At 39.0% G+C, this 21,103-nt stretch overlaps 4 protein-coding genes across 5 annotated transcripts; 3 read left to right on the forward strand and 1 right to left on the reverse strand.

Moving 5' to 3' along the window:
- Nucleotides 1-5,171: 5,171 nt before the first annotated feature.
- On the forward strand, nt 5,172-6,248 carry nppal (natriuretic peptide A-like). 2 transcript variants are annotated; one of them, XM_088408868.1, is made up of 3 exons: nt 5,172-5,294; nt 5,543-5,844; nt 6,003-6,248. In XM_088408868.1, exons 1-2 carry the CDS (start codon nt 5,211-5,213, stop codon nt 5,840-5,842), a joined length of 384 nt encoding a protein of 127 aa, XP_088264994.1. In that variant the 5' UTR covers nt 5,172-5,210; the 3' UTR covers nt 5,843-5,844; nt 6,003-6,248. The 2 variants fall into 2 exon arrangements, with proteins under 2 accessions (XP_088264994.1, XP_088264993.1); XM_088408867.1 differs by having other exon boundaries at nt 5,543-6,050.
- An 844-nt stretch (nt 6,249-7,092) lies between these two features.
- On the forward strand, nt 7,093-7,779 carry nppb (natriuretic peptide B). The gene is made up of 3 exons (XM_088409222.1): nt 7,093-7,206; nt 7,331-7,613; nt 7,769-7,779. The coding sequence occupies exons 1-3, from the start codon at nt 7,093-7,095 to the stop codon at nt 7,777-7,779; spliced, it is 408 nt and encodes a 135-aa protein (XP_088265348.1).
- Nucleotides 7,483-21,043, reverse strand: LOC148427645 (uncharacterized). Its single transcript, XM_088408866.1, has 10 exons — nt 20,837-21,043; nt 18,649-19,783; nt 16,853-16,987; nt 15,521-15,695; nt 15,339-15,437; nt 14,816-14,907; nt 14,496-14,636; nt 14,046-14,268; nt 8,039-8,083; nt 7,483-7,590 (listed from the first exon to the last, which is right to left on the reverse strand). The coding sequence occupies exons 1-9, from the start codon at nt 20,962-20,964 to the stop codon at nt 8,043-8,045; spliced, it is 2,169 nt and encodes a 722-aa protein (XP_088264992.1). The 5' UTR covers nt 20,965-21,043; the 3' UTR covers nt 7,483-7,590; nt 8,039-8,042.
- nppa (natriuretic peptide A) lies at nt 9,598-11,139 on the forward strand. The gene is made up of 3 exons (XM_088408914.1): nt 9,598-9,771; nt 10,337-10,643; nt 11,135-11,139. Exons 1-3 carry the CDS (start codon nt 9,664-9,666, stop codon nt 11,137-11,139), a joined length of 420 nt encoding a protein of 139 aa, XP_088265040.1. The 5' UTR covers nt 9,598-9,663.
- Nucleotides 21,044-21,103: the final 60 nt, after the last annotated feature.

A 21,103-nucleotide genomic window follows, 5' to 3' on the forward strand; every position in this document is an offset into this window, starting at 1 on the left:
ACTAACTCTTCACCCTCAAAAAGAGGTCTGGACTAGTGGAACCTATACCATAATGGCCACACAAGAACAAGAGGTCCCCACATTACCGGAAAATGAAATTGCAGGATGTATTGTACACACAAAGACGTAGAGGTTGTGGAAAAGTGAAATTGGATTGGAGAGAGCAAATACAGCAGTGAGAAATGCATAATGGCAGGAAGTGCGACTCAACTGTGCTTCAGCGGACACGTACACCTGCTGATGAATGCCATCATCACAAGAGACATTCATTTGTTGTGAATAGACTAAGTGTTGACAACCTCGGATAATGAAAAAAATGTTTTGGGAAGATGATCGGCACTCATAAAAGTGCTTTTTAATTGAACCAGATTTGGCTGATGGTTTTTTTCAGTCCATTAAACCATGAATTATGCAAATTCCAGTGTAGAATATAAGTGCAATACATCGACGGCGTTTGCCACATTAGTCTATGTAGGATTGTGCGCTTGATTAGCACCCATTGTTATAGTTCTCCTTGAGCTGGGTAGCATTGGCCAAACGCCACTCTCTCATGTTATGGAAAAAGTCACTGCTTGCAATCTATGGAAGCCCAAAAGTTTCTAAAATAAATAAGTAAAAATAAACACGTCTTGATTTTTTTGAAATATATTTAATAGTGATTGATTCTAATAAAAAAAAACAACTTATTTATTTTCAAAGATTTCATACAATTAAAAAAGTCAACTTTATCCCAGTCTTTTTCCCATAAAGGCCTAATATTTTATATTTTTATATTGTTTTTTTCCCAGTGATCCTCCCAGACTATCTGAAAGGAAGTCTGGCTACCACCCAAAAAGGATGTGGCCGATATCAAGTATCATCAGGACTCTTACCTTGATCATAAGTCACAAAAACCTTTCTGATGAGTTCAGACACTTGTTCAAAGCTATAACTGTTCCAATTATTGACAAGAAATTACATCAAATAATATAATAATGGTAATGCAATAAGTGATTCCTGTCGAGTGTAAAATGTCAACAAAAAGAACAACAGCTTTGGCGTTTATTTAGGTGGTACACGTTAAAAATAACATGAGCTAATGCTAAATATATGCAGCAACATCCCTGGTGTGTGAAAATAACCTTATCTGTGTAAAGGTGCCACTGGAAGGGTCACATGTGTATGCTGGTGTTTCCAGTGCACTAGGGAAAGGATGATGTAAGGGCATGAAGCATGGGATCAGTCCATGACAAGAATAGATAAGAGGGCTGATGCCATGGAATTGACTTAAGAAAGCGTTGTGCTTCGGCCACAGCCAGCTGCAAGGTGCAAAACTGTCAAATTTCACATTTTAGATTGGCTAAATGACATATAGCATGACTTTGAGAGAAAAAAAATATTTAAAGTGAAAATTCTAAGCAAATTTTCATAGAAGCTATATAAATGTTATCGACACTTTTTGATTTGCAATGTTTTTTTTTTCACCTTTGAATTTGTATGAATGTATAAATTGCTCCCATGCTGAAAGAGCAATGTGTGAAATCCTATTTTCAAAACGTTATTGATGCCTTTTAGGGTGTAATAGTCATAACAATTAAGAAATTTATCAATTTCATGACAAGCCAATGCAGATATAATATGATTAACAAGAAGAATTAAACCTGAAATAACACCAATCTACCCCACAGAATTGTTCAATTTTGTAAATGGGAAATGGCTGCCACATGAAAAAACATCAGGTCATAGATCCCTTTGATGTATTCCAACAACAAAATGAGGCTGCCTTCAGTGGCATAACAAGTAAATACAACTTGAGAGACCAGCAACTAGTCCAAGGTGTACTCCGCCTCCAGTGATGATGATGTGGGCTGCAGACAACAATTCTCAATTGTAATTTTAGAATTTTGAGAGTACACGTGCACCTGTTTGGTGTTCGTTGTTCACTTATCACCAAATGCATGAAGAGCTATCCATAATTTCACGCTCACAAACTGTTCACAGTGATCTCAATTGCAAAAGCTCTTCGGCCTTTGCCAACAAGTTAACAAGTCCGACTTGGTGTTTACGGGGGCAGAGCTAGATAGTGGCCATGGCCACCCTTTGTCATGCCATGAGGATTACCATTGTAACCCTTATGGTATAGTGGAAAGGTTGCTCGCGTGGCTATACTCTCCCCATCCCCAGAGTTTGTGTATCACCAAATACGGTGGACAGGATAACCACAGTCTTCCCACTGCTAACAACTGCGGTGGCCCATTCATAAAAAGTAAATAATAATTAACTTTTGAGGGCGCACAGGAGCAGTAGCACCGTTATAATTGTGACATTTACCGATTGTGTCCCACTCCTTTCCGGGGTTCCCCGCCTGAGTTCAGCAAGCTGCAGTTTAAATGATGGGGCGCTCAAGCTCTAATTACGGTCTTTAATGGAGGGGAACCAATGTGAAGGCCTACTTACCTGAGTGACAGTTAAGAGGTCGAAATAGCAATCATTCCGGGGAGGGAATACCCCCACAAAAGTAATAGGAATAAAGCAATCCAAATAAAGTGAAAGTGTAAATAAGTGAATAAAATACACAAATGTTCGTTGAAAACTAAGTTTAAAGGGGGCTTTGAAAAATAATGACTTTTTGACTGATGCCTCATCATAAGTTTGTGTCACCCATGGAACGTACAATGGGAGTCAATGCAGCGGTTTGAAAATTTGTGTATTGTGCTCATGCAATGCTCATTTTTGCAGTAGCTAAGGACTTTGATATTTGTGAATTCATTTTTATAACAACAGCGTTTTAGTAATGTCCATGGCAGGGGAGCTTCACTCATTGATATGTATGTGACAGGACTGTGATATATAGCTATACTCTTTGTAAAAAGAACAAATGAACCATAAATTCATCCCCTGTGGCCTGAGTCAATTTAGAATAATAGCCCTCCAGTTGAAATGTCAATTAGCAGTCATACACCTCCACAAGTGAGCTCAGTTTCAGCGGGTCCTGAGCTAGTCGCTCATCATTTAGCTCAGCTTGATACAAACTCTCCACAGAAGTACAAAGAGGTACACATTTGAACAATATTCCAATCAACCTTTAAGCCCCACTTGTTGATGCATTACCCCGTACGTCTTCTATCTTTGGAACACTTATATAACAATGCAAGCCATTTTCTATTTTTGCGAAAACACAGTGTTGTGAGAACAGTTTTTCCTCTGAGGCTTTGGTTTATTACTCAGTTTGAATTTTGCAAACTGGTATGGACATTTCTCAAAACAATTTGCACGCTTCGCAAAACATCATGGATCCTCTGCAAAGGCCATCTTCTGTCTCATAATGCCTGACAAATCGCTCAAAAGTAAGTATCATTGTGCCCTCAGATAAACAAGTCATTGTGTCATTGTGTAAGGATAAAATAGCCCTAGCCCGACGTGCTTATAGCCAATATATCAACTCCGGAGGCATGTTTTGGTGTAAATTCAAACTAACGTTTCAATTATTCTGGATTGCAAATTGCACATTTCCAGCACTTTTTACAATGTACCGAGACTTCACATGAGTTCACAGTACTCTCTCGTTACATTTCTCTCTTGCGCTTTGTGATACTCATACAACTCCTTCAGAGTTAAAAAAAAAAAAACCTAACAAGCAAAAAAAAAAAAAAAAAAAAAAGCAAAGTAGTTATGCTGCTATTGGAGGATACGGCACAAGTTTACAGTGGTTGGAGCTTACCTATAAAAGGAATATTGACGTTTTGCGATGCACACAATACATGAGGTGCTTTACAATTACAAAACTCTGGCAGAATGTATTTATTTATTATCTATAATAAATGGATCCAGTCATCCACTTTCTTAACCACTTCTCCTTACGAGGGTCACTGGCTTGCTAGTGCCTATCCCAGCTGTCTTCGGGCAGTAGGCAGGAACACGCTGATCTGCAGACAAACAACCATTCACTTTCAGAGACTTAACGTAAGGGCAATTTGAATGACATTATATCTGAATTACATTCACTTTCTGTGAATGATTTTAGAAGACTGGTTGATTACAGGTCAGTGCTTCACACTCTTCATTAGAAAAACGCAAGTTTAATTGAGGTATCAATCACGCTAGACATATGACAACTTTTTCAACTACCGTATTTTCCACACTATAAGGGGCACCTAAAATCCTTAATATTTTTAAAAAGCTGATGGTGCGCCTTATAATCAGGTGTGCCTTACCTGTATATATGGATCAATATTGAGATTGGGATTGGTAGATGGAGAATGAACTGATAAAGTAAGCTTTACCTGTTTCTTTTGTGTGTTTACAGTTGAACAAGGTTGGTCATATTGACATTAAGTTAATATGCTATTGAGAGTTTAGAGTTATTTTTGTTATTACTTTGAATTTACCATTGAAAAAGTTTTAAAATATGTCATTAATTGAGGGTGCGCCTTATAATCCGGTGCACCTTATATATGGAAAAAGTTTTAAAATATGTCATTAATTGAGGGTGCGCCTTATAATCCGGTGCGCCTTATAGTGCGGAAAATACGGTATTTTGCATATGAAGGCTTATGTGTAAAAATAATGGCAAAATGCTATGGGATGTGAGACAATTCAAGAGAATTTCATTCAAATTCATTTTTGATCAACATGATGTAGGCAATTGATAATGAAGAAGACAACAGATAATTGTGCATAATCATGTGCATGGATGTGGTTTAAAAAAATCAACTTTATGAAAGAAATGATAAACTACCTTTCTGGTGTGCACAAATGACAAACAGCATCTATACTTTTCATCTTTTTTATGACTGCTGTTACACTGACAAATGTGTCTATATTATATTGTGGGAATTTTGTGTGTGTGTGAGTATTAAAGTTGAAAATAACACCATACACTGTATTTCCTAGTGCATTGTTTCATGTCGGATGGTATCATCGTTGACTGTCTCCCGGTGAATGGGTGGAGGCATGGCTCTATTCCAAATAATGAAAATCATTAAAGGAATCCTGATTCTCATTGACTTGCGCCTACATGTCACAGAATTATCCCAGCCCACCCTTTTCAAACTGAACATAGCATGTACTGTACTCCCACTCTTTAGAACATTAGTCACACATCATTAATTTTCCAGGCTTGGTGACGTAGTCAAATCGGCTATAAAGGCTTCACCTGGCCATGCTGAGAACCACAACGACGCCAAGACCAGGGCAGCCTGAGTCGCAATCCAGCTGAAGGAAGAAACAACATGAACCTCACTATGTCATTTTGCTGCTTCAATCTCCTGTTGGTGCTCGATTATGTTCAAGGCAAACCCGTGTCTGATTTACAGGTACGTAATTAGCTTTTTCGATAGATAGATAGATAGATAGATAGATAGATAGATAGATAGATAGATAGATAGATAGATAGATAGATAGATAGATAGATAGATAGATAGATAGATAGAGTAATTCAATGCATTTGTTTTAAAAAAAAGTCACTTATGCTTTATTGTAAATATTCTGTTTGATGGGTGGGGAGGGAGGTTGGTTGATTGAGTGATAGTGAGCTAGACAGATTGATTTCATTGTATTTTAGAGTTTGAAGCAGATATTGGAAGAGATCAACAGCACGCCTCGCCACTCTTCAGAAGAGATGCAAGAGCAGGGTGGCGATGCGGAGAAGTCAAAGCACGGAGCTCCAGAGGGCTACCCGTGGGAATCCTCCGACTCCAGCAACTCGGCGCTGGAGGCCAAAGCAGACGTCTTTGCTCTTCTGTTCAAAGATCTGTTCCGTAACCCCAAGCGTAACTGGAGCCGGTACCGGAAAGGCGGGCTGAGAAGCTGCTTCGGCGTTCGCTTGGATAGGATTGGCTCTTTCAGTGGATTGGGATGTTGAGGGTATGACTACAGAGAATATTTATTTATATAGTCTAGTATCATCATTTCAATTAACATAGTGTCTATCATTCGTGGTTTTCCAGAGCTTCTTGCATATTCCCTCATGATGGGGTACTGGCGTCTGATATCCCATTTTTTCAATGTTCTTCTGTCAACAGGAGTATGTGATGGCAGTCCATCAGCAAAGTATTAAACCATGACTGACACTTCACACACCGCTGTGTATTTTCATAGAGTTGCTGTGGAAGCAGGTTGTTTCTTATTTTATTTTTTTATTTATTTTGGGTTGTAAACATCTTTGAATATTTAGTAATGTAGTAAAATTATTTTGCATACAAGTGGGTTTGTCTGCCTTTCTGTCTTCCCGTCTATCTACTGTGTCTGGTTGAGAATATGATTTTTTTCTTTACTGTCTTTTTTAAAAAATACATTTTGTCAGATATGCGCCTGTTATTGTTCAACTGAAAACAGAAAAATCATGAGTGAAAATAGTAAGTGAAAAAATACCTTAATTATTGACCAACAACAAACATTTGTTTTTCATGTGTTCCAACAGATTTGGAAAAATAAAAACAATTTGAAAAAACTGAGACAAACCCATGACAAAAATCACCCAATGCATTATTCCAAAATATTTCATGGTGATCACTGCAAACACATTATTTCTGAAATCAAATATCCTAACTTTATCACTCTTGATGATCATTATTTTCAAATGTTGACAACCATAAATGGTCTTTGATCAGTTATATTTGTATTAAAAAAAGAAAATCACCAGGACAAACTGTCAGTCGGTTCTTGCTAAGGCAACCATCAACAGTCGCATGGACACTCCTTAAATTAGTAGCATCTCTCGCTCTCTCTGCCCCCTCCCTCACATTCTCGCACACATCTACACTGTGTGGTAATTTACTACTTCCCGTAGCTCCGTGACAACACTGTCCCGTGTTAGGGCTTGTTAAGAGGTGGCGGTCTCTTTCTGGGTGTGTACGAATTCCTCTATGTCATACGGATGTCTGGATGCAGCACTTCTGAGAGACAATCCTTTAAATGGAGACGTTTCCGACAGCGTATGTTATCAGGCGCAGGTGTCAGGAATGCCAGTCCAATTCCTGGCATACCCCCACGGATTGAGCTACCGTATAAAAGAGCAGAGGCCGGTCCTGTGGGCTCCAGCATCCACCAGCTATTCAGCAAAGAAACCCAAAAAGCTTCCGTCTATCCTTCATAAATTAAAAACAAGGAGTGATGGCTCCTACTTCCTGCGTTGCCTGCGGCCTTCTCCTCCTCTTGAGACTTCAGCTGTTCAGCTCATATCCTGTTAGCACCAGCTTGAACTCCAGTGACATGGACATCTTAAGAGTATGTTAAAGCTACGTCATTCCTGTTTTCTTCGTGAACTCTGACATTTCGCCGACGAGTACTGAACAAACTTTTCCTTCCCCAAACTCGAATGTTAACATATGTTCTACCTTATTTGTTGTAGGTGTTCCTTCACAGATTAGAAGAGTCACTCCCAGAGCAGAATGAGATGGAGCAGAGGCTTTCTGAAGAGAAACATACCCCTCTTGTGGACCCAAACATAGAAACAGGTGCCCAGGAGCCAGGACAAGCCTTAGACTTTGCATCAGTCAGAAAGTTCCTGTCAGCCAAAAACGTGAAGAACATCCGCAGTGACTCCACCAGGAGATCTTCCAGTTGCTTTGGCCGCCGTTTGGACCGAGTAGGTTCCATGAGCTCCCTAGGCTGCAACAGTGTTGGCAAATACAGTAAGTTGACAATAAATAAAACACATATATTTATACCATACTAAATAATTGGAAATATTTGAAAGATTTGTTCCATACAAATAAAACACATATATTTATACCATACTAAATAATTGGAAATATTTGAAAGATTTGTTCCATGTGTTTTCTTGCAGACCCCAAGTGACGGTCAAGTCTTACCATCAACAGCCTTGTGGAACTGCAATGTCGCTACCAAATGTTGTAGTATGCACTTGATATTTATTTTATTTAATATTTATTTTGTTGATTGTGTCTTGGATTTTTATTTATTTAAGTTTTCTAAAATAGTTCATGCCCTGAATGCTTCAATAAATGTTTACGACTGCAGATTACTTTTTTCCTCATTTCTTTGTTTCAGAGGGACAATTTATATTAAAGATTTTGAAAATGAAGTGTAAACACACCTTATTACTGTATAGCCAAAAGGCTTATTTCCATTGGTAGTCCCCCTGTCATTAAAAGCAAAGCAAATTTAAAGACAATGCAGACACAATCCATACAATCTTGATTATGATTATGTGTTATATGCAGCAAGTACAGAGTCACAACATTTTCAAATAATTTTTACAAGAAAACAAAAACAGCAAATATGGAGCATGCATTGATAGATGTAATACGTAGATATCATCCTATCATAACATTCATGTAGATGAACCTGTCAACGGTACTAAACATTATAATTATTATTGATTTAACCGTGCAAAAACTGCATACATGTAGATCATGTTGTGAATAAGATGCTCATATCAATATGGATAATTATTGTGAATGTAGTGATTGTATTCAATAATTAAAGCATCAAGATTTCATTTTCAGCACCATGGAGAGCACACACACCAAACGGGTTGATTTGAGATACAAGACATTGAAGAAAACAGCAAAATGAGTATGATTGTTTTTTTTCCTATTCATATAAACCACTGGTCGTTTGCAGAGGAATTCAGATAATCAAATAGGGATCATGCTCAGCCACCAATAGTCCTGTAATCCAAACGCTGCGTTGTGTTGGCTGACATTTGGTGGGTGACATCATATGGAGTCATGCCAGCATAGTTGTGAAATGGTTGTTACAAACATGGTTTCCGTGTTACGTATGTGACACACGCGCGGCGATGATTTTGAGAACGTAAGTGAAATCAGCCAAAATTTTATTCTGAATGGTCATGCAGCTAAAAAAAATTAAAATACTGAAATTGTACTTGTACGAGTATTTTTTGGGTCAAAATAATATCACAATATAATTTCCTATAATGACCATTACAGTATTTATATTTATTAAAAAAAAGGGGTATTTATTGCCGAGATAGTGCTACAATTCGACCTCAGTCTTATTGCCTCGTAACAATTTACCAGCAGTAGCTAAATAGAAACTTCTCAGAATGTTTCATAGGTACCAAAAACCAAATAGATAAGGTGTTTATTGGCAATCCCATTTATAATTCTTTACAGAATTTATAGTATGTATATTATCAGTATAAAACCATCTGTAAAAATGATCATTAACAGTTACAGAAAAGGCATGCATGAATGTACCAAACCAAAAAAGGGTAAGACCATGCAAAAAAAAAAGAAAAATGTCGTATTCACAAGATGATTAACCACATCTACGGTTAATCGCACCCAATTCCAACCAATGGCCTGGCCGGGAGGGTGCCCGTTTGAGCCTACTATGGTGTTTGTCTGCATGCAGAGGGCATTTCTGTGTCTAAACACCACATGTGACCTCATTGCTTGGAGATGCCTCCTGAGGGCATGTGCCACAGTTGGCTGGGAAGACTGATCGTACACAGACATGTATATCGTAGACTCACGCAGAGACTCACACACACACACACACACACACGGGTCGGTCACTTCCGAGCACCACTTAAAAGTACATCTGACTTATCGCGCTGAAGTGTTAGAATGCACTTGAGGTGATATGCAAGAGGAGGAGCTATTGATGCCGTGAACTAATTGTGTACGCGTGCGAGCATATATGAGCAGTTTGCAGCCGTGGTTGTGATGCAACTTGCATTCGAAGGATAACATGAGGGCTGTAGTCCTGTGGAGCCTGCTGCCCCTGTTGTGGCAATACACGCTGGTTAGCAGCCATGTTTTGGGAAGGACATCTTCTGACGACCTGGCCCAGCTCAAGGTAAGAGAAAGTCAGGCACTGACAAACACTTTCAACGCATAGTTGCGTCAAACGAAGCATTTCGGAAATGGGAGGAAGCGAGGACATTTTCATTACAATGTTTGTCTCACCATGTAAATGTGTAGTATATGTAGTGACGTCATAAGTTTCTGTGATCGATTGTGATGACTAATTTTTCGACAACCGTTTTCTATGCAGCTTTAAATATATATTAGATTAAGTGAAATCTTTTTTTCAAGTGTTAAGAGTCGTTGAGTCACTTTATAAAGGAAAATTACCTAAATTACCAGTTTCACCATTTTTGTCTGTGCGTGTGATTTGCTTCTAAGTTTAGTAGCAAAGTTAGCAGAGGTCAGCTGAGAGAGGAAATATATATATATATATATATATATATATATATATATATATATATATATATATATATATATATATATATATATATATATATATATATATATATATATATATGAATAAAGATATTCAAACTCATAGCATACAGGAACTAAAGACAGAAAACAATGAATTCATAAAATGTTTTATGGCATCCTTGTCCTTTGCAAAACAGTCTTTGCTTGAGCGCTTTGACGAGACACTGGCAGAAGCAGTTCAGGAGGACAACTCTGAAATGGACTACCAAGAACCAGAACACAGCCAGTCCAACCGTGCATGGAACACGGAGCAGGACAGGGGCCCAGAACCTGCGGCAGTGGAACGATCCCAAGCAGCTGCTGAAGGCCAGAGCCGGGCCTTGAGTCAGAGAAACCACCTATTGGACCTGCTGATTACGGCCAGGAAGAGGTCATCGGGCTGCTTTGGTGCTCGGATGGATCGGATAGGGAACGCAAGCGGTCTGGGATGCAACACCGCGAGAGGTGAGCGGCCCGGTCACTTTCAGTTTTTTCCCTATTTTACCCTTAGTTAATTTGAGGAAATATGTAACTTGTCAAATGTCCTGGATATTCCTTAGTCCTACAAACAAGACGGCATTCACACTATGCGATTCCTTCTTGGAACACATTCATCTTAGTGTGTTTTCATACCCCTTAAGATGTCTATAAGAGAATAGGCCTAAAATTCTGTTCCAAACAGACCGGGGGTAAAACTACATGGCAAGTCTGTATTGTCAAAAAGGGGAATAGATAGTGAAGTTGAATTCCACATGAGCTTAGTTTCAGAAAAAGAATTGTTGTTGTGATAACAACTAGGAACACATGCATGCAAAATGAAAGTCATGTCTATACTCTGACAATATTAGTGAAGGTTATTGGAAATAGTAAACTGAAAGCAATGATGATGAGCTTTATGACTGAGTGCTGCCACTGATAACCAAGCGTTTGTTTTTGTGTTTTGTATTTTTTTTCAGGATAGGCTGAATCCTCTATGAGCTTCGTGTTTGATCCTTTTGTCAGTTTTTTCAGTTTATTTAAGTCACTATATGATATTACTTGGAAAAACGCTGTGTGTATCTATTCATGTGATATTTTCTTTGTGTCTGTGTCAACAAAATCATGTATTATGTGAAGAATTCATGACACTGTATGCTGTATAACAATGATGCACAGTAACTGCATGTGAGTTGCTCTCAAAACTGCAAATAAAAAAGGTCTTTTACATATTGCCGTAGTTTCAAAAGGCTTCTTCAACTTCAAATCACAAACATAAAATATTGACATCTCCAAAGTAGAATGTATGATGAGGAGATAAAAGGATGATGTGAAAAGAGTATTAGACATTTATTAGGAGAGGGAGTGCCAGCAAAATTTGCACTCAGGGCATTCAAATGGAGAATTCTTTTCAAAGTCTCAAAGAAAAACCTACACTTGGATAACTACGCCGGAAAAGAAACAAAGAAGACAGCTTTTGAGACATTTTGAGAGTTTGATCTTTTGACATGTCACTGAGAACCAACAGCTTAAATACTGTAAGGCATATATATCAATCCTAAATGACACGATAAAAGAAACTGCTGTACAGGACCATAGCGACTGCATAGCGACTAATACATCAACACATCAGTCACATCAGTAAACACAGGACCCTATTACAAAGGTAATGAATACGCTACACAAAAATGACAAAAGTTGAAAAATGCAAGCTCATTATTTGAGAACTTACATGCAGAGGAACTGATGTCGCAACATGAAAGTCTTTATTTTTAACAAATGCAATTTTCTCTGAAGAAAATGACCACAAACCTAAGCTATACAGTCTTTGCCAATACAAAGACGAAGCACACGGGATAGACAATGCTTGCACCTTGCTAATTAAAAGTAGATTTTTGAGATGATTCATTGATGGAAATGTGACTGTGACTCATTTATTCATACAACGGGGCAAATGTAAATGACAAGCAGCACAAAGCAAGTGTTATTGTGGGTTACATCACAGAGGTGGTCACACTGCTTCCAGTCAAGTTGGATTATGTACATCATATCGACCACTGACACAAAGTTAAGCACCAATGAAGTACAAGCGGCTCACAAGCGTGTTGTTTTCCAAATCTTTTCCAACGCCCCCAGTCCAAGATCAACACCATGGGGAAAATATGAGTACAAGAATGTTTTGTACAGCAAATAAACATCTCATTACTGCTTTTGAAACCCTTGTCAGGCAATTTGAGGCCGCCCCCTTGCCCCGCTCCCCTTGCATGATACAATGTAAAAATGTAAGTCAAGAGGTTAATAAGATTATATTTTACTGTAGCCAGTGATGAGGGTGCACTGACTGTCAAAACTTCTTGAATCAAATTTTCTTTGGATAGCCCCGAATCACTGAAGTCTCAAAAACTGGAAGTTTTGAATTAACAACACTGTGGCAACACTGCGAGACAGTGACCTTGAACAAGTGAATACATCGCCACTTTAGTAGCCATGAATCAATGAAACGGACAACAGTGTACATTAGCCATAAAAATGTTTTGTAAAAACTTTGATAGTTTTGACACGTGCGCAGAGGGAGTTCCGACGTTTTTACAACGTAGGGGGTATTGGTGCTGTTCCAACAAAACACGCAATAAAATGCAAGTAAAAAATGAAGTAAAATGTTGGATTAATATCGTTGAAGGGACTGGCTCTGCAATTGAGAGGCATGAAAACAAAACATCACAACATATACAGTACCACTTCTGGGGCCATTATGGTGCTATTTAAAGGTACTGTACACAAATGGCTTGATTATGGGCACGTGTATAACAGATTCATCATCCGTATGTAAAAAGGATTTCAAACAAAGAGTCTTCCTAAAAAAAAAAAAAAAGACAACTCAGAACTGATGTGAGGTTTTGTTTTGTTTTTTGTTTGGCCTTTTTTTTTTTTTTTTTTTGCTCTGCTGGCTTTTTACAAATTCAGGGATATCCTAAAATTGGACTGTTATCTTGAATTGATAAAACATAACTGAAGGGAGAAGACAAGCATTATAATGGTTCCTGGCTTGGTTTGTCATGTTCAGTTATCTAAAAAGGCAAGCAATTGCCACCAAAATTCATAAACACAATTTCTACTTGTGCACTTCAACCTTTGACAAATATAAAAAAGACCACATATTTTAGATTTTAATTAAGATAAGTGAGTTTGAATGAGAAATCAGGTGACAAAATGAAAAAAAAATGATTGTTTATATTTTTTTTACAGGCTGAAGTAAGCAATTTGTGCGTCCAAATTTTGGTGGTGATTGGTTGTAGCTTTCAGTCCTTTTATTGACGGTTAAGGATTTTACTTTACCTTGCGTGGCTCCTTCCGATACGTTTTGTTAAGAGGGATGTGGGCATTTCCATGCTAGTAATTTTGAGGAGGCGTTTTGGAAAGTGTTGGTTGTTTACTGATTAATTCAAAATAAATTGATAAAAGTGAAAAGCCATGTCATAGTATAAGTAGTAATAGTAAAATGAATACATTGTTCTTGTTCGTGTAAAAATGTCGGCGGCCCTATAATTGCTATTTTAATCTATTTTACCCATAGGGATATGATATAAATCAAGACTTGGACACAATAAATTGGTTGGGCATGAGTCGTTGTTTGAAGAGCTTTCTGAGTCCCTCTGGTGGTCATAGAGGGTCTATAGCAAGAAGAAAAAGCCTCTAATGAAAGTAGTCATATAAATAACAGCCAAAGATAAAAAAAAAAAGGGCGATGATGTGGGGGGCAGACGGACAGACATAGCAAGAGAGAGATGACTGACTCTTTGACTCTTTATGACCCCCTTATTGTCCTGTAAAAGTTCCAGTAATAACTGAGGTTATTGTTGTTGTTGTTAGTGGAGCCAGGCAGAACATCACCTTTGTGTTGACCGCTGCTGCCTCCGCACTGACTGGCCAAGGAGGGCACATCCACAGGCTGCACTTCCCCTGTCACGGAGGTCCGAGGAGCATCGCTGCTCCCCGAAGGCCCCATCTGAGCCACCACAATCAGGCCCGCATTAAACGTACGAGGCTGCGGTGGCGTGTGATTGGGCACTGGGGTGGTTGAGTTTTCAGAGAGGCTCTGCACTGTCACTGATGACTGGCGGACAAACACACACATGCAAGACCAAAATGTACATTTGATTCAATTTCAGGAATTTTAATTTGAAGTATTGCATTGTAACAATCACTGACTTCTCTGGAAATGTTAACCTTACAACTCTTTTAATCACGTCACGGCGCAGAGGAACGTGATAGAATAGAGCGGGATCAAAAGCCCTTCTTGTTAAATTACGATTATTTCCAAACAAAACCACTTCCACTTACATTTCCCACAGAGAAATCACTGCTTCCCTCTGTCTTCTTTTTTCTCGCCATGTTGGGATTCCAATGGCAAACCAGGCTGTCATTCTGGACACTGTAGTTCTTGTGACCAATCAACCAGTACGTGTTCATTTTGCCTTTCCCCTGGCAGCAGGATGAAGAGGGATATTTCATTGCAGTGATGATAATCATTTGTCACCAAATCATGGTAAACCTCGCCAGAGGAATGTTGACTTGGATCGCCTGCATAAGTATGTATTCCTACTTTGCGCTATTCTTGAAAGTAAAGGTAAAGAAATGGGGCCGGCCACCCTTGCACTCACCTTGACTTCAATTTCTCCTCGAAGCTGCAGCTCATAGGCATAATCTTTGATAAGGGCCAAGTAGGTTGCAGAACTTGTATGGATTTTTTGAGCTGTCGCAATAGATGATATGGCGTACTATTAAAAACACATACAGCTTGGGGCAGGTCAAATTTTGCATGAGTAAAATAGTACTTACATTCCTAACTTATTTTGTTTACAGTTTTCACTTGAAAATGAGCTGGCTGCAACAAGCAGCGACACAGTAGGTCATTGATTTTATTCCTACTGGCGCGAATGGGAATGGGCCTTTGCATCAACCGCTCAGACTATATCGTCTCAGTATTATGAATCATAACTGACAAATGAGACTATGAAAAGAACAATGGCACTTTTCACAGAAATATCGGCACAACTATATGCCGCACTGTGGCATTTTTGCCACAGAAACAGTAAATAATTGAAAATGTCACAGAGAAATCAATGTATGGGGGGAGGGTCAATTACATTTGACAACAATGATCAAAAGCTTTAGTCAACATACGCAGACTAGTGGACTCCATTCTAGACGCCGTATTCACCGTGTCCCCAAACAGACAGTATCTAGGCATCTTGTAGCCCACTATTCCAGCCACACATGGACCTGATAACAAAGTGAAACAAAAAGACATTGGAAGGAACGGCAAAAAGAACAAAATGACACCATGGCTAACAAAACCTCCTGACCTGTGTGAATTCCAGCTCGGAGCTGCAGCCGTTGATTGGGCATGTGAGGGATGGGCACCTGTCGGACTGCCGCGACCAGATCCAGAGCCATCTTGGCAATCTCGTCAGCATGTCTATCCCCGTTCCTCTCGGGGAGTCCACTCACCACCATGTATGCGTCGCCGATTGTCTCAACCTAGACGGAAAGGCCACAACACAGCAAATTACAGGATTTGAGTACATCATAAAGATGTTTTTAATAACTTCAGGTACAATAATCGTCAGTCATTATGCAATAGTAAGCTAAGAACCTTGTTGCATTTGTCTAGATTAATCTCACAAAATTGATGTCAAATCATTACTGTCATTATTTTTGCACAGACCTAGTCTCATTGACTTGTTAACAAAATGTCAGGGTGAGTCTTGTGTTATACTGTACATTGCTTTGTCATTTTATATATTCATTACTTTTGTCGAATGTTTGGCTGGTGGTGACTGGTTTGTTCCTGATATATCAGGTGCCATGCAGATGTGTTTTTTAGTTTGCTTTATTGTGTCATGTGGGATGGGTTAGGCTCTTAGTACTCAGTGAAACATTGTAACATTGCGTCTCACTAAATTCTGCCAAGTTTCCCCAGTTTAGTTTCAGATTCTCGTTTTCCAGGTCCATTTCTGATTCCCTCGAATCAAAAGTTGAATTTTTTTACTTAACCGGTTCAGTGTCGTGCCAGCTTTTGGGTCCATATTTTTCTTTAAACCTGTTTTTGTAATACTGTAATTCCATTTTATAGCTACTAATTATATCTGAATGATAACTGTGGAAACAGTTTGATGCTCTTCATTTGAATTCCCCTTAAAGCTACGAATAGTGAATGATCAGTGTTAGAATATATTTATTGATTTATAATTGAGCTTTTGTGTGGGATTTTATTGGGTGAATGGCCCTTTTTATTGGTTTTCAAAAATGTTGTAGTTTAAAATTTGATTTGTTTTGTTTTTTTACTTCACAGGCAACACAGTGGGAGTTGAACTCATGGGGCCGGCACAAAGTGTAGGTAGTGAACCGTGACAGCACAGTGACTTCATAGAATGGAAAAGCCACAGGTAGAAGTGACAACAATATAACACAGGGGTGTGCAACTCGATGGCCGCTATAATCAGTAATGAATAATCAGTTCATAAGAAAGCTCTGCCGTTGTCATCATATTGATCCTTAGTTGAATCAGGTGTGTTGAAGGACAGAAACATCTAAAACATGCAGGATGGCGGCCATCAAGGACCCGAGTTGCACACCCCTGGTAAAACACATCAGTTTCTTTGACTACACCATCGTAAATTTGTGATTTGTGTTACCTTGTATACGTCATAGGAGTCAATTCGTGTGTCAAAGCAAACATAGAGGTTGTTGAGCATCTCCACAACTTGTAAAGGAGTACAAGAGGCTGAGATGGAGGTGAAACCAACAATGTCTGAGAAAAAAATGGTAACCTAGAATAGAAGAAATGAACATTGACTTTGAAGTTTTCATTTTGAACTTTTTTTTTTTTTAACAGGTACAGCAGTTTGAAATTAACACCCTTATCTAGAACAATGCACTTATCACTCATTGTTCATTGGAGCGTTAATGACTGTCATTTTTAGTCTATTTGTTCTCTACGCTATTAAAAAAAAAAAAAACACTGAATATTCATGTGAGTTTTCCAAACGATTAGTTTTCCACTATATTTAGCCCAGACTTCCATATTTGAGCTTTTTGTTTATGTCACACGAATAAAGACCCTTGCACAGAGTGCTTTTGGTACAGCTGTTCAAACCTCTTCAATAAGCAAAATGCAATTTTCACCTATCAAACTTGTTTTATCTTCTGATGAATATGGAACGGAGCAATTATAGGTAATTACGTCAACAATAGCTACAAAGGGAGCAAAGACACATTCATTTGGCATGTCTGCAGATGATGCAGTGCACAGTAGGGTTATAGCAGACACCCTTTTAAAAGCTAAGCTTATGTTTTGAAGGAATAATACTTATTGTGGCTCAAAAGGCATGTCTTATATTTTACAAAAACATATGGGCACATTAAAGAGTGAAACCTAAAAATGACAGATGTGCCAAAATATCGATTCACAAAATAATCAAGATTCTGATTTTGGATCATTTAAAATTGATGTAAAATGGCACAATATTGATTTTATGAATTGAAAAAAATAAAACGGATCTGCTTTCTGTTGTCTTCCCTGGAACTATGCCAGATGTGAACGCCAAATGAGACAACGCCAGGTCATACAGTATTGTCTGTTGCAAAGTCCAACGTCAAAATAAACACACCAAATTAATACATAGTCATCAGTGCAAAGGCTGTAGCATGCTTTTATTTTGAAGTTGGCCTTTGCAACATCTACTGTAGCTTCTCCTAACAACTGTTATTATTACTATTACAGCACACCTTTGACAACATCAACAACCATTTAAATCATATTCAAACGCTGATTATGAAAGCAAAGAAACCACTTGTCAATTATGCTCTCATTGTACGATATGGCACAAGTCTCCAGTGTTTGCACTAGACGCTAACTACCTGGTGCGTTCAAATGCTGTTGGACATTTCAAACTCAGACGGAAACAAGTTCCATCTATGCATCAATTGTTAATAACAGCCAATATCTAAACAATAAAAGCTAACCAAATAACAAGGCTTCTGTCTTTTGTGATTCCAGTTGTTGGTATGTTATGTTAATGAATCAAAATAAAGAATAGAGGATCAGTTGTGAATCACACACAGTTTTTGTGGAAAGGGGCGAATTAAAGTTAATTCATGTTAATTAACAGTGTAAAAAAAAAAAGGCAAATTAATGTCTCCATTCTCTCACACAAAGTCAACTGGAGTACACCGTGACAATTGTTGGCACATCTGTAGATTGAAGCAGAAAAAAATTGTCAATGAAATCCTTTTGAATCGGAAATCGTTTCTCATCAAAATTCAATTTTGAATCAAATTGTAGACCCAATAATCCGAATCGAATCGTGAAACAAAGATTCCCGCCCTATGAAAAATGTTCTTCAATCTTGTAAACTGTGACCCCTTTTTCTGATTAATATGCAAGATTCAAAATGAAAACGATAAGATAACTTGGTTGTTTGACACCAACCTTTTCATAGCTCTCGGCCTCTACATATTTATGCCGGCGGAGCTGTTTGGCGACCGATTTTGGCAGCATTTGATGCAGCAAATCTTCTGCCAGCTTTCTTTGACGTCGCAGGTCCTCCGTCTTCTCTGTTAAACTGCGCGCATAGTTTTGAATCCATTCCGTCATTTGCTTGAAGGAGAACATGACCACCGGGTAGATGAGGCAGGCGATCGCCAGCAGGCTGATCTTCATGCTAAGACCAGAAGACACTGAGCGAGACGCCATTCGGATCGCTGGCACCGCATGGCCAAATAAACACCGCCGAGTGTCATTCAACGCTTGAAGTCCAGCGTGGGACCCCGGCAGCTCTTTCGCCGCGATGTCCCACAGATTTGTGTTCAAGATATGTTTGAAATTCCGGCTTGACTCGTACTTTCCATCGATGTTCTCCGACCAGCAGTCATGCAGTTGCTCAGTCATGAGCGCGGCCAAGCTCAGGTGCTTCAAAGCAAAATCCCACTTGTCGTGGAAAGCGGGTAGAGCTGCCATATTAGGGGAATCCAACAACTGGTGATTGAGTTCTATGAAAGTGAGTAGAAGTTTGGCAGATAGAACATCTCCCCAGTTTGAATCGTGTCGTGCTTTCCTTAGAGTATCTTCTTGTGTCACCCACATATCGAGAAGTCCTTCGATCAACACAGTTAGAGCGGATGGGTCATGTCCTTTTGTTCTATTGCTATCCAATGAAGCATTTACTAATACGCGAACACTCCTTTCAATTTCCTGGCAAATTTCAGCTACCTTAACATAACAATGCAGCCCACAGCAGTCTCGGTGATCCTCTAGTTCACCACACAACTCCAACACGGGCGACGCAATTACAGAAGCGCTGGCATTGAATGTCTCATTTCCTATGCCTTTGCTTAACAGATGCCGCATCAGTTGAAGTTGACTGACCAGATGCAAGATGGCTGCCGTCCGGCACGAAGCTAGCTCTGCGTAAGCAGCCTCTGTAGAGTGGAGCAGCTCAAAATCGGAACTGAGGTCAATGGATACGGAACCAAGCAAGGCCAGGAAAGACAGCAGGCAAGCTGTCAGAATCCGTCGAACAGTGCGGCCGCTGCCAGAGTCGGAAAATAGGAAACACCTGGAATGACTGAAAACAAGTGAGAAAATGTCTTTCTTTGAACTGTGTTCAATATTCTTGTTGCTATATTATGGAATATTGCATTTTTGTTGCTTTATTTACTATCAGACAGACTATTAGATGCCAGTGTTAACTCAGCACATGGAGTGCAAGTAGAGTCTACACACTACTACTCACATGCCGGGGTTTTAAGATATATAATGAGGGACCAATGTGAATCATTTGAAGGGAAAGTCGGGTCAAAGATTTTCTTCTCAATAATGGCTTTTATGCATCCCCACTAGGCTACATGGGGAAATCTGATAACTATACATTGGTGTAATATGAATTAAGCAGCAAATTCCACTATTTATCCATCTCAAGAGGTGGCTATTTGCGACTTTTTTATGGCTCTCCTGTTTTCTGGGTTTGATCAAGTGTTATTTGTAAACTGAGCCCCGTTTGCTCATGAGTTGTTGTTTTATGAACCCAGAGGTGGATAATGCTACTTTAATACATATTACACTGGCACAATATTCATCAAAATACTGTTTTTACTGTAGTGGGGGGCGTATGGAACAGTCATCTATCTACCATTTTGTAGAGCCGCTTATCCTCACAAGGGTCGCAGGCTTGCTGGTGCCTAACCCAGCTGACTTCAGGCAGTAGGCAGGGGACACCCTGAACTGGTTCAACTGATTAAATCCAACCCAAAGATAGATGCTGCCACAACCACATGCCAGTTTAGATATGTCTTTTTTTCATATGATTATTATTATTATCATTATTATTATTATTATTATTATTATTATTATTATTATTATTATTATTATTATTACTGTGCTGAGCAGCGTTGTGATTGCACTAAGCATCCCCTTTTGGAAATATAGCCCCCCCCGCCAAAAAAAAATAAAATAAAACTTGGTTTCATCGAGCCTTATCACATTTTTCTACTGAAAAGGAATTGTTTTAATCAAAGGGCATTCCCCAGATTTTCTTAAATTGAACCGTGTCGATTATATTTCAGAATGTAATCTTTCAGGGGAAAAGGCTCAAGACGTTTGAAAATAAAAATGCGCTCACCTGCATGGATCACAGTCTGCGTTCACATCTTTGGAGTTGGCATTCGGAGCGACTCTCCCATTTTTGATAAATCGTCTTTTAAGAGAAGCAGAGGACAGCGTCCCTGGGGAAAAACACTCCTTTTTCATCAATTCCGACGGTGACGCGAAACTCGTGCTACAAACTTTATAATCTTGCACCGCTTGCTCGCAGGACAGTCGTCTCAAAACCACTGCTCGCTTTCGCTGACCAGCAATGATAAAGTTGACAATTATTGAACCACGAAGC

Source organism: Hippichthys cyanospilos, chromosome 2 (genome assembly GCF_059441005.1).
Source record: "Hippichthys cyanospilos isolate Australia breed blue-spotted pipefish chromosome 2, RoL_Hcya_1.0, whole genome shotgun sequence".
Classification (NCBI taxonomy): Eukaryota; Metazoa; Chordata; class Actinopteri; order Syngnathiformes; family Syngnathidae; genus Hippichthys; species Hippichthys cyanospilos.